General features: G+C 40.3%; 1 protein-coding gene across 3 annotated transcripts in view; it reads right to left on the bottom strand.

Annotated features, from left to right (window-relative positions):
- The window catches only part of PBX1 (PBX homeobox 1), a 289,849-nt gene that overhangs the window by 37,708 nt on the left and 234,835 nt on the right, over nt 1–17,306 (bottom strand). For all 3 annotated transcript variants that reach the window (XM_077156782.1, XM_077156783.1, XM_077156784.1), the window contains 2 exons: nt 11,354–11,489; nt 6,717–6,876 (listed from right to left, as the gene is read on the bottom strand). In XM_077156782.1, coding sequence (XP_077012897.1) covers nt 6,717–6,876; nt 11,354–11,489 — 296 coding nt within the window. The remainder of the gene's footprint in view (nt 1–6,716; nt 6,877–11,353; nt 11,490–17,306) is intronic.

Raw genomic sequence — 17,306 nt, 5'->3', positions numbered from 1 at the left:
CCTCCCACCCCAAATAAAAATGAAAATAATATCAACAGAGTCTGGTTAGTAGCATGAAGAACAGAGCAAGCAATAAAGGATGCATATTGCTCCTGTTATATGAAGCCACCCCTCATGACAAGTTGCCAGCAGAAATGCTCTCCCTTAGCAACTTCAAGCTGAGAAAGATTTATTCATTCTAACTTAGTCTATTTGGATCAGAGACTGTCTCCAGGCCTAGGATCTCTCTTCTGAGGCCTCTAAAACTCTAGGATTTGGCTGGGGGACCTCAGACTAGAGAAATATGGGCTGCTCAATGACGCTTCCTGCTCGCATGGTGGAGCACATAAAATATTCTGCTGGATTCCAGCTATGCTACTGCCAAACCCTTCTACTCTAACATGGAAGCAGCACCTGGAAGGGGAGTGCAAGATAGCACTGTCACACTTTAGGGCTGGCCCTGTGATATGAATCCACGGACATTCCTGACTTCTAGAAAGAAGGTGGGGTCCCCTGCTGGGTGGCAAACATCGCAGGACAGCCTTGCTGATTGTAAAAATAGGTGAAGGTCTTCTACCCTTCCCTGCCACCTGTCATTATGGAGGAACATGAAACAGAATAAATGGGCCAGGGGTTTTGAAGCATGCATGAAATATGAAATCATATAATAATTAGTAATAATAAAGTGGACCTCAAGAAGGGCAATTAACCATCTGGTTTCATGTCCCAGAGACGGAGCCACAGTTTGCCTTTAGGTCCATCCTGGCACCACCCCCTGGTTCCACTGTGATAAACCTAGCCTGCCCTCAACCTAAACACATGGATGGTAAAGCTCAATATTATTCTGAAGTCATCGTGCAGTTCAGCGCATTAGGAAAGAAAGCTCAACGTGCAAGGTTTGGTTAAAACATGACGTTAGCCTGGAAAAGGAGAGACCTTAGGGACCCAGGTCAGTTCCACTCTATTGTTTCCAACCCTATATTGCTTAAATTGCTCTGCAGCTCTCACATTCTGACAGCCATCATCTGTGTGGAATCGCCCAACAGTGATTCATGTCTCAGCTCTGACACTTTCTTTTCTCCCAAGATGGGGATTTGAGCTCTCCTAGAGAGTAGTCCTGCTCCATAAGAAGGGCCTTAGCTAAACAGACAAGATGATTTTTCTCCCATAGAAGAACTACTTAACTAGCAACAAACTCTAAACTTTGTCACTCTTATCTATGCTTATCTATACAGAGACTCCTTCTACTTAAAGGCAAGAGCTGTTTTGTTGAACCAAACGATATACAAACTTGGAGACCAGTTAAGAAACATATCCATCTTTTATTTGTTCTTTTGGGATTTTCACTATGTGCAAAGAATGAGCTAAGGATTTTGCTACACAGACCCAATTTTCAATCTAACTCCCTTCTCTTTTCTTAGGAAAAAGGAGATCCTTTCTGGGGGAGGTACGGAAGGCTCAAGCATCAACCAGAGACATCTCCCATTGCTCCATAATATACACTTTCTCTTCTGGAACACATTTCTATGTTTTGTTTATCTGAAAGATATTAGAAAAGTTGGGTCCTGGAAAGAGAGGCATGAAGTCTTACCAGGGGTACCTTACATCCATTCAGGGGGGTGAAGGCTTTGGTCTGTAACTTCCTTCCACTAATGTGGTACAAATGTTTGCAACAATCCTCTCTAACATAGGGATGAAGTGGTGTGTAGTACCCATTACATCCTCATTTTAGGATATATAATGCCCAGGCCTCTTTGCCCTAGCTACATCAAATCTTGTCTTTAATCACAGAGATGTAACCTAAATAAAAGCCACTTTGTCCTAAGTGTTATGCTCATATTTAGATGCCGTCAGAACCAAGAATAGTGAGCTCCATGAACCCAAATTATAATTGTTTACACTTCATTGATCTTTTTTTCTTCTGCAAGTGTTCAGTTTGAAGCCCAGGTATTTTATTTCTCTCCCAATCAAATACCATGCAGTGAACACACAATATATGCTTGGCTGATGGTTTATTGGAAATTAGCACACAAACTGTGAAATGGGAAAAAACCCCAAAGGGCTACAGTGATGCCAAGTAACATGGTATCCATGAAATCATGAAGGCATGGAATGTGCCATTTACAAGATATATACTGCAATTGACACAGATGATTTTAAAAATATATGTGCATAGATAAATTGTAAATGTCTGGCTGCTTAATGTACACAGGGATAAATATGCGCATATAAATGTACTTCATGTACGAATGCATTTGTATCAGAGCAATAATTGCAGGCATAGTCCCTTGTGCTCTTAGCTGTGCTGTTTCAGCATTTTATTGTCTCTGTACACCCATGTACAATACCACCATGGCTTCTGACTTTCTGCTAAGTATCTAGAGGCGGTGATTGCTCTGAGACTAGGGTGCCACTAATACTACAAGAAAGCAGACAGATGGCCACATAGAAATCTAAATAATGAGGGGAGGGCGCTCTTCATCCAGCACTAGAAGTTGGAAAGAACCTATCACAGAATGGATAATCTCTTGGGAAGTACGTAATTCATTGTCACATAGTGAATGGGCTCTCTTGGAGGTGCTGCGGAATTCTCAAAGAGCTGAAATAGAATTACCTGGCTTGCTGAGAAGGTCATTCAGAAACTTACCTGCAGGTTGTTGTAAAGTAATGAGCAATTACTAGAAGCATATCTCAAGATGTGCTTGTCAGTAAAAAGATTCTGAATTTGGCTTGGGAAGGATGCAAGTGGATCATTTAAGCTGCCACCCAGATAATCGGGGCAAGTACAGAACTAAATCTGCACTCAACTAAACAGAGAGAAAATAAGGCATCACCTATGGATTCTAATGCCTTCGCTCAGGCAAACATGATAATGCAGAACTGGGTTAATGTCCATTTCCATAAGACAATTTCTCAAAGACTACATTTCCACACTATAGAGTCTTCAGAACACTTGTATTCGTTTAGGAAAGAAAAAGACAATCAACTTTATAATTCAAAAAACAGAGTAACAATGCTAAAACCTAAACCTAGAATAGGGTTTTTCAACCTTGGCTCTATTGACATCTTGAGCCAGATAATGACTTTTCTGTGGGAGAATGTCCTGCGCATTTCAGGACATGAAGCAATATCCCTCCCAGGCCTCTATCCAGTAGCACAACCTCCCAAATTGTGACAACCAAAGATGTCTCCATGCATTGCCGAATGTCCCAAGGAGGCAAAATGGTCCCCAGTTGAGAGCCACTGACGTAGAACAAAGGTGGATTTACTTTCTCCTCCCAAGGAACTCAATGTGTTTAAAAGCATAAGCTCTTTATTTCTCACGGCATTCTAATGAAGTAGCTATATGGCAAATATTGCCCTAATTTTTCTGGTTTAGAAACCAAGGCTCCAAATAAATAAGGTGACCAGCTCATCAGCTTAAACTACCAGACCCTTTGGAGGCACAAATGACAGAGCCACTTTGTTAGATATAAGTAATTGTTTCATGCTAGCTATTCCATGTTCCATGATAATTCCCCTTCTGAACTACCAAAATCACTGTTACTTTATACTAAGGGAAAAGTAAAAGGGGGGAGTGTTGCCTGGTTGTGTGTGAAATCCCTTCCAATACTGCACACGTCAAGGTTCTAGAGTTCCAATCCCAGGAGGCTGTGGTTTCATTTTCCACTCAGAATAAAGAAGAAAAACAGAGGACAAAAGAACATAACATGAGAGGAAATGCTAAGAGAATAAATTCTTTCACTTAGCTGTAAAAAACAAAATTAAAATTGTTTCTGAGGGTTTACTATAGCGTCAGTCAACTTCTCTGGATGCTTTGCCTCATCTCTAGTTGTATGTCCTGTACAAAAACTTCTCAACCCAGAAACAGACCAAACCTCCCATTAGTGGTGTTATAAGAACACGTACAAGGGCTTGCCATTGACAAAATAGTGCTGGAGGGAGAACCTCCCTGGCTGAACTTACTACTATCCTTGACACAGTAAGTTAAATATAATAATTCAAATCAGGGTGTTCTGAGTCTCAGCAAGCCTGGGATCACTTAGCTAATCACAGAACCTAATATATTATCAATGCTGATGCTATGCCACAGCAAACATCTCTAATTTACAAGCCAATTTCTTTCTTCTTAGATGCTAAACTACTCGCCAGAAGATAACCTAAGCTTCTGGAAAGGGTCCTCTTTTTCTGAAGTTTTAATTCCTGCTTTTAATAATCTGATCAAATGTTTAAAAATTGAGAATGTGCCACTCCTGGTCACTCCAAAAAAAGAAACTGGCTTCAAGGTTAAGGTTACAACTATCACTTCATTGGTCTCCACTTTTGCTTTCTTCTTTCAAAATTTAATATCCTCTCCTTCATTGTATTCTTTCTCTTTTGCTCCCTCCATTTTGCCCAACGCTGCTAGCATAAAATTGAAGCAGCTAAGTGCCTCTGAATGCTTGCTAATCACCCACTGGTCTTAGTCCGAATTGATTTTTCTGAATTATGCTTGAAATAAAAGGAGAAAAGGCATATATCAACAAATAAGAATGGAAGTAGCCTAAATAAAGATACTAAAGGACTGTTCTTCACACAAAAGCCTCTAGAGGGAAGAAGATTTACTTGTAAAGTATATTTCTTGCAGCAGAATTGAGTACTTATATTTCATAAAACTTGTGGAAAAATCCCCGTTTCATTTTCGAAGATATGAAAAGCTGTCAGGTCTCAGAATTCTGAACTTCAAATTCAACCCAAATATATTTTCATATATTAACAACTTGTTTAAAATTTGCTATCTATTTCAATGATCATGTACTCTTTGAAATGAATGAAGAGCCAGTACCCAGCATAACAAACACCCTCTGTGAAAAACTTGAACATCTTTAAACTCTCACTTTATCTGTGCAATGATTTGGATTGTGTTAAGACCAAAAGAAAACACAGAAAAGCCCCCCACTTTTAACTTTCCCTGTTAAGATGTTTATCTTTTAAAATTCCAGGCTATTGCCCATACATGATAGGATTTTCTTTTGTCTTTACTTTGGAAAAAAGTATAGAAAAGAGTTCCTCTGCATACTATTTCCGACAACTTAGACACAACTGGAAGACTTAACTCAAATTTTCCATAATAATTTACTCTGTGCTCAGAATAGTCAAAATTAAGTTTAAGACACCAGAAAAAAATTCTCAGCAAACTGTAATCATAGACTGGCATTCCATAGAACCAACATGATTCTTAAACACAGAGTTTGGGGTTAAAATGCTTACTTTTCTCTTTTTAAGCGCTTTAGGAAAGAATAAAGAGTATGGACACAGTAATGAAGGGAGTCCACAGGGCCCTTCTAAGGACTAGTCATAAATCATCTTAAGCCATCTGTGATGCAGATATACCATGGACAGGAAAAAGTCATTTTGATATCTGTTTTGCATTATGACAACCTTTGCAGGAGTGTTGAGTGTGTTTTTGCTAATGTTGACAGAATTGTACTCCTTCCAGAGAGACAGGTGAACATGTCTGCCTGGCAGTGCAATTCAACTAGTGTTGCTGGGTCTGAAATGCTTAATAGTTGACCAGATGGGGGAGAAGGAAACTCTGGCTATTGGACCTGCTAGCCTTGATCCTTTATCAATCACACCATGAAGGGAAAAGAAAAGAAGGACACACACACACAAAACGCAAAAAGCAAGTGAGCCTCTCACAGTAACCCAACCTGCAGTGCTGGGAAACTAAAGCTGGATTGAACTCTGCTTTGTCTTATCATAGCTATGTTTACTAAGCCCAGGCTACTCTTCATGCATGATTCCATTTAAGCAAAAGAAAGCCATGATGGTATGGCCACTAACTTGGAGAACCTTATGATAACAAATCAGTACAAACAGAAGCTCACAGAAGATGCTCGTGTGTGGAACCCTACACATCTCCAATAACAAGCCACCATAAGGCAGAAGGAAAACTTATTCAGCAGAAACATAAGCTTTGGGGTCAAAGACCCCCCCAGAGGCAAACCCCCAAATACATTACTTTAGCCTAAACTCTGAAATTAATGATATGACGCATATTCATTAAAATAAAACGTGGAACATAGCACGAGGCTGATATTATACTATGAACACTGAATGTGAATAATTTGAATTAACAACTGGCAATTTTCTTTGTATTTTACATAAAGAAAACCAACAAAACAAAATAGTAAAGAACAAGATGTAAAAATATATACATACATGTCTATAATTAGAGCCAGGCTTTGCAGACCAAAGTATTCTAATGAAATTATTTGCTAGAAGAATGAAAACCCTGCATAGAAGGTATGCTCGTAGGTGTCCCTGATGGTATGTGACGGGAACAGAAAAGAAGATAAGAATAAGGCTAAGAAGTTCATATAAAATAGACCAAATAAGAAAACCCCAAAAGACTATCTCTGTGTTAGGTCTTGCTTATTTATTAGCATCTCTTGAAAGGAGAATTTAGAGGTCCCCTCATCAAAACCAACCCATATGTCTCTGTATCAACTTGAATAGGACACATTAGTGCAAACTTCCAGACCATTTTCAACTTGTAAACAGTATAATACATGGCTCTCTGGGTAGGAGAAGAAGAACCCTAAATGGTATCAAATAACAACAACAACAAAAGACAGTAATCAAATACACAGATCAACCAATCAAAATCTCAAAGGATTAAAAGAAAACCCTAATGTAGGAAAAGCAAGGGTAAAAATGAAGACCAATCCCCCCAAATCAAAGAAAAAACTAACCAGCTGAGTTGGGAGTTGAGGGTGAGTTAGCTTGGCTTCCGTGGGCTGACACATTGGTAGCAGTGACAGCCGTTTTGGCAGCATAAATATTGGCTTCCTCTTGAAATTTACCTATGTTCTTCTTGTACCGGATTCGCTTATTTCCAAACCAGTTTGATACCTACAGCAGTTTAAGAGAAGATGAGAGAGTTTAATATTTCATCCTTTAACAAACTTTTCAGAAGAAAAGGAGGGACTAATCAAAAGGTTGGAGAGGCAGACTAATCGGTCTGATCCTATTTATACAACCATGAAACCATTTCAATAACCATGAAAAGGTTTGAGTCAGGAACTCAGAGCAGCCAACAGAAAGCCAACCTGACTTTCTTTTATTTAATATAACTAACATGTAGCAAAACCATTGTGATAATTTTTCCTAGACAACAGCTGCTCATTTAAACTAGGACCCTTTTAGTTCAGGGGAAGCCGTTTAAATGTGTTTACCTCTTCAATGCACAATGCTAAAATAAACATAAAGTATCTCAGGAGAAATGTCTGTTACTTATCAACGCTAAAGCTGACTTTGGGCAAGCAAAATACATAGACCTTTAAATGTCCATATAAACCTATACCGACATACTGGGGTTTCCATGAGGCGGATTAATTTCAAATTTTTAGAAGTTAAATATCTTTAATATAGACTTAGATTCTTAGTTGCATTGTATTATACCTCAGGGTCAATATAATTTAATCCAACAATTTTTACCAAGTATCTTCTGCAAGGTTGGTGTTGCATACATAAGGAAAACCTGAAGCACATGACTCATTGTTCCTTTGAATTCCAGGCTTTAATTGTTAAAGCAAATAAGCAAAATAAACCTAATTGACTTTCATTTGTTAATTCCTTTCCTTCATGTTCACAGCAGCTGCCCTGGCTCGATTCTATGTCTCTGCTCCCTTCACACCAAGACCTCTGCCCGATACAAGTAGAGACATAGTTACATTCAAGTTTTTCCTCGATAATTCTTGCCTTCAGGAAGAAAATTTCATACTCCATATTCCAGGTATGATTCCATACTAAAATGTTGTGGTTTTTATATAATTAGAAAACTATGAATTTGGTGAGAGAAGGAGAAGCTGAAAACATGTGTACCGCAACTTATAGAATTTACATTTATCTGCCCCTCCCCCCCAAAAAAGGCAGAAAAAGAAAATTCTTGCAGAACTATATTTATTTTAAATGATTTAAGAAAATTAAAACATCCCACTAGGCTGGCCTCAAAGGTCTATGCCACTTATAAAAGGCCACACCTTCACTCTTAAAAAAGAAAAATCAAACTACACCATTGCAACATTAATAAATGAGAGAAAAAAATAAAACTTAATAAGAAAATGCTTTATTCGTCCTAAATGTTAGTGCCTACAGCAAAACAGTTAAACTGGAGAAAGAAAGTCTAAAGGGGACTTCTAGGTGCATTTAAGGACCAATGCATATTTAACTTCTCTTCAAAATTCATGTTTCTCTTGATAGAATGTTCACTGCCCATATGAACAAATCAAAATTGCGGTTGCCTTTTTTTCTTTTTTTTTCATGGGCAGGCACTGGGAATTGAACCGGATGTCCAGTATGGAAGGTGAGTACTCTGCTTGCTGAGCCACTGTGACCTGCCCTACAGTTGCTTTTTGACTTATAAATGGAATAGGAGGAGGATAAAAGGCAGGGAGATTTTTCTGAGGTAGCTGGATGAGCTGGAAGAATAAGGGAAAAGAAAGTAGTTCGGAAGAACTTTCAAATGCCTGAGGTCTAATTAAATCATCCACATGTGAGAAAAATGAGAAGGAAGCGAGTAGCGAGAGGGCATGCCTTAGGAAGGATTCTCTTCTGAATTAGAATAGAACCGAGAAGCCTGGGGAAGATGAGAGGTCAGTTCAGGCATTCCCTGCATTGTGCACTAGGTGATATCATAGGCCCTGGCCAATGTATAGAATCAGTGTTCTCACTCATTCACTCATTGTTCACAAGTCACGTGCTCATGGTCTGCTATGGGCGAGGCACTGGGGACACAGAGATGGCAGATGAGGACTGAGACAAGTGGTACAGGAGGAATAACGGTCTTTGTGGGGAGAATCTGATTCATATCCTGAGCACAGAGTTTGAAGGGCCTGTGGGCACTGCCCTGGTGAAGTCCAACAGGTAGTAAAATACGTCCCTTTGGTGTTCAGGGAGAGAAGTTTCATCTGGATATACTAGCAGAGGTATATTTGCAGCTCTGAGAGTGGATGAAATCAGTCAAATCTGTAGAACAGTGTTTTTCAAAGTTACATGTGCAAGGAGAGCTTATGAATACACAGGTTCCTGAACCCACTCCCAGAGATTCTGATCAAGGATGGGTTGAGGCCCAAGGATTTACATTTTCATTGCTAATCAGCTCTCAGGTGCTGCTGCGTCTGACGCTCCCATTTTGAGCTGTAGAGGAGGGGCTCTTCAGGGATGGATTCTTTAGAAACGGGTGGTCAGTAGATAGATTTCAGATGGATTTTAGCATATGAGCATATCTTTTGTGTTAGATCTAGGGAGGAATCAATAGCTTTTAAGATAATTTCAAAACAATCTGTGACTCAAAAACAAATGAACAGGAGTGGCTGAAGAAGAGAGAGGAAACAGAGAAAATACTGTCAAGTTGGCTGAACTGGAAAATTTTAAAAAGAAGGGGTGATTATTATTATATTTTAATGATAAGAAAGGAACAATCAAAGGAATCCACTGGATTCGGGAGCTGTGAGGACATTTAATAAATCGTGTGGCCCAACAAACCATTATTGGCAGGTGAAGCAACCAAGACCCAAAAGGAAGAGTCAGTTCTCAAACCCCCTCAGTCAACTCTTGGCAAAACCAAGCTCCCAGCCACCTGTTCTTTCTATGGTAGGATACCATGCTGTCTCCCACCGGCATCTTTGTGGCCGTGGAACAACAGTTTAGTTGCTTTCGGAAGGAAGTCATGTGATGGAGATGGAAAAATGGCATGGCCTTAGGGTGGGTAGAGGAAAGAGAAAGGTGACAACACATGTAAAGAATCATTTTAGTGAACAAGCTATTTGTATGTGGAGTTTACATAATAAAGGAAATAAAGTTTGCTATATCAGACCAGAGTTCCACCTCTTCTTTAGCTATAACACAAAGTAGTTCCTGAAAAGTTCATTTTAACTTCAACAGTGAATCTGGATTCTGAATTTCAGACTTGAAATTTCGACAATATAGTGATTTAATCCTGCTTGAGAGGTAGATGTTTCCATAAAATTCACCAGTTTGTGAGTTAGTGATGTATGGTTCATACCTGGAAATAATGCTCAATCTTGCAGCAAATACTAAAAAGCATCATTCCTTTTTTTGTGTGGGTTAGATTTGGACAAGGGTTATTAGAGCCCAAGGAAAGAGTGGGACACTTGTGTTTGACCATTTACATTCTGCATTTCCACGATTGTCAAGACTGGACGTGACTTTCAGCTGGGTCAGAAAAGCTCAGGGAGGCCTGGGTTAAAAGGGAGTTAATTGATTCTGCCTTATCAGAAAGGATGTTTCCAAGGCTGTTGCAAAATCACCCCCATCTTGTTGGGGAGGCCCTGGCAGTCCTTCATTGTAGTACCTTTTGCAGACTTTCACCATCCACACTAGACCTAATTCTGCTTGGCTTAACACAGGCTCATGGGAAGGGCATCCTGTGGGGAGTAGCAGCACCCAAGATGCAACTCAAAGAAGTACAGATGCTCGGTTTACACAAAGCAGCGTCTACTTCATTTGAAAAATGGCCGGTGAAGCTTCTCACTATAGTAAGCCTCTTCTACCCTCCTTCCTCCAAATTTTTAAGGAAATTCAAGTATATTTGGTTCTCTTCTTCTGATGGATTTTCAGAACTCTCACTACTGGTCTCATCTAAAGACTGGGTGGTGGTATTTGAGGTTCAGACGAATAAGAAGGTGGATGGTTCCAGTGAATGGACGTACAAATACTGCCTAATTTTCTACTTCATATTAATGCTGAGATCCCAGGACTATAAAAAACTGCATACCATGCATCTTTGCAATCCAGCAGGCACCCGTTATAGTTATTGCTCTTTGGGGGAAGGGGAGAGTAGCGAGTACTCAGTGTCATTTAAAGCAACCATTTCATTGCAATTATAGTGACGTTAAAATTCCTCTACTCCATCAGTTAGAGAGTCAGCACATCAAGCCAAGACATTTAAGTCCCTTTTATTTCAAAGGCTACATGAGTATCAGTTCCATTCACTCACTGACTCTAAAGGTGAGCAGGTTGGGCAAAGAATGGGATAAGGAGGTGACTACAGGGAAGCACAGACAGCTTTCCAAACACATATAAGAAACTTCACCTGCGTGAAACAAGGGAGCACTCTGTGGGGAGCACCCTAACCCTGTTTTCATGATCTACATATTCTCTTACCTTTACTGCCCCCCTCAAAGTTTTGCCAGGTATTTATCTGGGATTTTGTTTTACACACACCATGTGCTTACCCTGCCATTTTAAGGCTTTTGCTGATATAACTTACAAGGCATGCATGTTCAGTAAAGCAAGAGTGCCAAGGCCCAGACGCTTGGCTCACCCATGCATGGCCACAGACCCCACCTGCCGAGGGGCCCCTTACCTGGGAGACCGTGATGCCACACTTCTTGGCTAACTCCTCTTTGGCTTCCTCACTGGGGTAAGGGTTGCTGAGATGGGAATAGAAATATTCATTCAGGATTTCTGTAGCTTGCTTGTTGAAATTCCGTCTCTTCCGCCTTGATAAAGAGAAAGGGAACAAAACAATAACAAAAGTTCACACCAAATAAACACATAGCTCTATAAAAAAGGAGAGACGAGTATCTGCTTCTGAAAGAAGATAAACTTTTGAGCAAAAGTTGAGCTACAGGGCGGGCCACAGGGGCTCAGCAGGCAGAGTTCTCGCCTGCCATGCTAGAGTCCCAGGTTTGGTTGCCAGTGCCTGATCATGCAAAAAAAAAGAGTAAGCTAGAGGAGATTCAAAAAAAGGGGGGCAGAGTGGATGTAAAAACTAGGTTTAAAAGCATTTGAGAAATGCTTCATTGTACACCCACCCATCCAGGTAGTCAACATAAGGATGGCAGTATATTTATGGAGTGGTGATGAACAGAAGACTTGATTCCAAATATTTGATTTTGAATCCTGGATGAAATGAACACCGCCAGCCAGGTGTGCCTCTCCAACCTCAGCTTCTTCAACTGGGAGCAACAGGCTGGGAGTTAGGGTGCAGTTTAGGGCCCTACAAAGAAACCACTCGGCCCAGTGCTTCACCTTCAGGAAAATGCTAGGACATAGCATTGTTGATTTTTCTAACTCATTGGTTCCAGGCACTGGCCCTTACACTTTGGAGCAGTCACTTTAAATTATTCCGTTTTCACAACTAAGAAGTAGATATGGTTATTTCCATTTACAGATGCAAGATTAAAATGGACTCAGTCGGTCTATTATGGAGTTAAGGTACTTATGCCAGTTTGCCCATCGACAAACCCAGCCTCTTTCTTCTAGGGAAATTGCCTCCTAACAGCTACCCAGAGACTTTGTAGCCAGAAGTTATCATCTTCTCCCTATTCTATCCCCATCTAAATGCATGCAACATTTTTAAAAAGTCATTTGAGGAAGAAGGCACGGAACTGACTCAAATTAACCCCTCAATTGCTTGACCCCCCTCAAAAAGAGAGAAGTGGCACTTCTTAAGCAAGAACAGCTGCTAAATGGTAAAACAAACACCCACAGAAATCTCTTTAATATATCGTTGCTAAAAAGGAAGAAAAACACTTTTTGAATAAAAGCATTTTTCTGACTTTTAAGAAAAGTGCTAATTGAACTAATTTAATGTGAGAATCCCTTTATTGCCTCCTCACAGCTAAGGCCGGTGGATAGCTGGGGAAGTTGTTGAGGGATCCCAGGCTCATTGCTGAGGTTGGCAGTCTCTCCTTGAGACTATGGGCTGCCATCTTTAAATGAGCTCAATTAGCACATATGCCTTTCTTGCTTTTATTAAAAGCTGTCCCTTACGGATGTGAAAAGACTTCCAGAACATCCCTGGTTATGCCAGAACACAGAATTCCCCAGTTCAACCAGCAGAAAGCACTGATGGTCAATGCTAGATGGGAAATTTAGCTAATGTTGTATTTTCAGGGTCCCACTTGGATTAATTAACACAATAAAGTGCCTGATTTTACCATCTGTCTATAGGTATTAAACCACATCTGTCCAGATTAGGCCAAGTCTAAGTCACTCTCCCAAGTCACGCTGAGTTTCTGGGTCAGCCAGCATCAGAAACTGGGCAGACTGGATAAAAAAGCCTAACTAAAAAGCAGGCATGTGTTAAAGGCTCTTGCATTTTGAGGAAGATGCCCAAGCGATTAACCCGGTCTCCACGCTGGTGTTTGTATGACCTTTGGCTTCTACTTTGCCTGAAGAAGACAGTTGTTTTAGGTGTAAGGAAACGGATCCTGAAGCCTCCCCTAATTGGGAGAGCCTCGGTTCAAGCGTTCTGTTGTTTGCATTAGCATTACAGTGTATTTTTTGGGATTCTTCCAATTGAGCTCAAAGGAAGCCTCTCTGGAAAGAGCTGGTGGTGTGGGGATGGTGTAGACAGCTGTTCCAGGTGCTCATCTCCTTCTGATGCATAATCTTCCCGGGGTGCTCTCATTTACACTGATGGACTCATGTCACCTTTTGCAGTGGCTCCTCAGCCCTAGGGCCTTGGACACTCTAGTACCAGAATGTTTCAGAATTTTAAGATACTCAATGAAAATAGCACATTTCTCATGATAAGGTTGGTCTGAGCTAAGACACCTGGTTTCTTTCCTTTGGTTTGCAGTGTTACTAGTTCAGAGACCTAACATTTATGATTGCAGGTCTTTAAGAAATGTGGAAGTTGAGCTAATATTACTCAATGAATATGGTGCTATAGAGAGAATGGTAACAGAAACCTTTCAAATCCTAGGATCCATGAGGGAAATTTTTTATGAAAGATAACATGATGGTGAAAATTGTAGACATCAGAGATATGACCACTAACTCCAAATGTGCTCTGCTTCTCAGAGCTTCTCATGTGCTGTTGCCAACTCCAGGCCCCTGCAAACAAACTGTTTCCAAAATTAGTATCACTTTTCACCCTAAACACCTCCACCTTCTTTGTTACTTGTATTATATATAATGACACCACCGTACACATACTTCACTGTATTTGTTAATTTGCTTGTTCATTAATTCATTCAAATATATGGTACGCAGCATATACCAGAACCTGGGAGCAATTCTCAAGTCCACCTGTTTTCTCACCTTTACCAGGAAATTAAATGGCTCCAAAACAGATCCTGCCAGTTCTATCCACTCAAATCAATCTCTAATGTGCCATCCTTATTTCCACTACTAATGAGATTAGAGCAGCCACTGCCTATCATATCATGGTTTCTCCTAGTGCTCTCCAGTAGTACTTTCTGCAATGATGCATTCAGTAGATGTCTAATGTCTAATAATGTCTAATGTCTAATATTAACCATATAGGGCAACTGAGCAGTTGGAATGTGCCTAGGGCAATTGAGGAGCTAAATTCTTAAAATTTTATTTTAATTAATTTTTTTTTTTTTTTGCATAGGCAGGCACCAGGAAGTGAACTCGGGACTCTGGCATGGCACGTGAGAACTCCGCCTGCTGAGCGACCCTGGTCTGCCCTATTTTAATGAATTTAAATTTAAATTCAATTAGCTGCCTGTGGCTATTGGCTACAGCACTGGGCATGCGCGTCAAGACCAGGCCTTCTCAGAAACGTGCCTGAGCAGCCCTATTAGAAGGAGAAAATGTACCCACAGCCCTAGGGACCCCATTAAAAGCATGAAATGTGCCCAAAGCCTCCTGTTTTAGTCTGTTTCATACATACCAATGTTTATCTTAAGGCAAAAATGTTTTTCCCTGAATACACAAGTAAAATTGGGGAAGGTATTTCATCTCTATCCTTTGTTCCTCCAGATTTACAATCATACACCTCAACCACCGTTCCCAAACTACTCTCCTCCAATTTAGCTCATCTTCAGAGAATTACCAGGGTAATTTTCCTAAAGCACTGATCTGATCATATCACTATTAATAATGATAATTATTATTCTATGCAATTATTATATATAGCTATTTACTGTGATTACTGTATTATATAATTGTTAAAATTAATGCCAATTATTATAACTAAATTGCTGTGTGACAGACACTATACTTTTGTTCATTTATCTTATTTAATCCTGACTATGGGATTATCCACAATCTACAGAAGAAAAGCTGAGTCTCAGGATGGGAAAGTCACTAGTCCAAGGTCCTAAACAGGGTTGTGGTCAGAATTTGAATCCAAGCAGCACAACTCCAAAACTCATACCATAAATTACTATTCTCCCTTCTAAACAGCTCTGAGGAGGGTTTCTGCTGCTTAATAGGATAAAGTCAGAAATGTCACTGGAGCATTTAAGGTTTTTCAGTGGCTCCATCCTATCCCCAGTGCCTCATTTCTCCCAGTCTGACACATGCTATGCATAATTTCATTTCAGCACATCACATGGTTGCCCATTCCCCAAAGACAGCGTGGCTTTCATGCTCCTGTGACTTCTTGTACCCTCCTGTGTATTTCTCCCCCACGACATTTGCCACAAGTTTACATATGTCTTCCCAACTACGCAGTAAATTCTTCAAAAGTAGGAACTATGTCTCATTCATACTAGAAACCCTGATGCCTAACATAACAGTAAGCATTCATATACAAAATGCACGTTGAATTATGCTGTTTTACTTTGTGCTGTCATTCCTTCTATTTGGCAAAACATCATGCTCCTTTGAGATTGAGTACTGTCTACTTTCTCCCTGAAACTCCAGCCCCTTTAAGCAGAGTTGTGGGGCCACTCTGAGCTTTCCGACTGCTTGGGAAATACACTTCGTGTTCAGCACACAGTTTTATGTTTAGTCATAAGGAGGTCTGTTTGTCCCATGAGATTATGAGCTCTCTGAAGATACGATCCACATCTTGACTTACATTTTTCACCCTTGCTATTCAAATGGTTAATATAGTATCTAGCAGATAGAAAGGGCTCAAAATGGAGAAATACATAAAACTGAATAAAATGCCAGTTTGACTAAACTTTAGAGTTCTTTTCCCATGATGTCCTTTCCTCTTTCTTGCCATCTTCATCTTTATTCACTCATTTTATGTAATTCCCTCTATCATGGCAAAGTGTAGAGGTGTCCTTCTAATCATCTGTTTGTGTTTTGATTATTACTGCCAGTGAAATATTATAGAAAAAAGTTAAAATTATTGCTTTCAATCATTTATATGGTTAATAAACACCCTCTTGCTTTCAATTAAGAAAAACAGTACTAATAGTCCGGACTATAAGCTTATGAAGTCTTACTGCACAATGCTTGGTACACTGCCTGAGATGATAAATGATGAGTGAATGAATGAAGGAAGGAAGGAGTGAGTAGAGTTTTAAGGTTAAACTTTCCAGGCACAGTTAAGGCAATGTAAGAAAGAGAGAGAGGAGAAGACTGGACTGGAACAAAGCTGGGCCATGTGCTCAGCTGAACCTGGAGATTCTGGCACCCTGGGGCACACACTCAGTAACGTCACACACTTGTGAACTGCCTCTGGAGAAGGGCAGCCTCTAGGAGCTGAGGGTCTCAGTCCTATAACCACAAGGGACTGAATTCTGCCAACAACCTGAGAACCCTGAGCCTCAGGTGAGGTCATAGCCTCAGCCGACAGCTAGGTCACAGCTCTTTGAGACTAGAGCAGAGAATCCAGCTAAAGCACACCTGGACCCCAGGGCAACAGAAACTATGTACTAACCCATGGAATGAAAGAAGCTTGTGTTGTTTAAACTACTCAGTTTATGGTCATCTGTTAAGCAGAAACAGAAAACTAATACAAGAGGTGTTATACAACAAAGAGGTAATATTCAATTCCATACACCAATTTCATTAGGGAGACTAACCCTGTTACTAAGTCAAGTCCCCCTGTCTTTTGTCTTCCCTGAAATCTTTTCAGAAGAGGCTCTTGCCCCTTGGATGCATGGGTAGAAATGCGACTACCAGCAGCGAGGAAGCCTTTCTCACTAAGGTTTGTTTAGCTAGGACTCCCAATTTTATTGAGAAGCACCGGATACTCAGTACAATGATATGAAAAGCCTGAAATCAGGAAGTCTGGGCAAACATTCATTTTGAGCTGGGAAAGTCTTTTGCTGCTGAGCCTTAGGCTGACATTCAAGGGTTAGTATTTTTCACTGGCACTAAATTATATGCCCTAAACTAAAATGATAATAACCATGCCAATAGATGGGTTGCTTTCATTTGGATTCTTTGGCTCAGAACAATGAATCCAAGGAGGCACCCAAAGCAAGAAAGAGGCCCTGTCTAAAAGTGACTGTCCTTCTGGTGCCAACTCAATCCCGGCAAAGGCTGGCGAGTGAAAGGAACTGTGTACAGAGTTCTGTCCTCTGGAGTCTGACCTTCAACTGGGCACACTAGAATTACTGCGAGAAGAAATCTGATGAGACAATGGTTCTGCTCCT

Source organism: Tamandua tetradactyla, chromosome 4 (genome assembly GCF_023851605.1).
Source record: "Tamandua tetradactyla isolate mTamTet1 chromosome 4, mTamTet1.pri, whole genome shotgun sequence".
Classification (NCBI taxonomy): Eukaryota; Metazoa; Chordata; class Mammalia; order Pilosa; family Myrmecophagidae; genus Tamandua; species Tamandua tetradactyla.
Note: the sequence above shows the minus strand (reverse complement) of the source record. Positions and strands in the feature narration are given on the sequence as shown.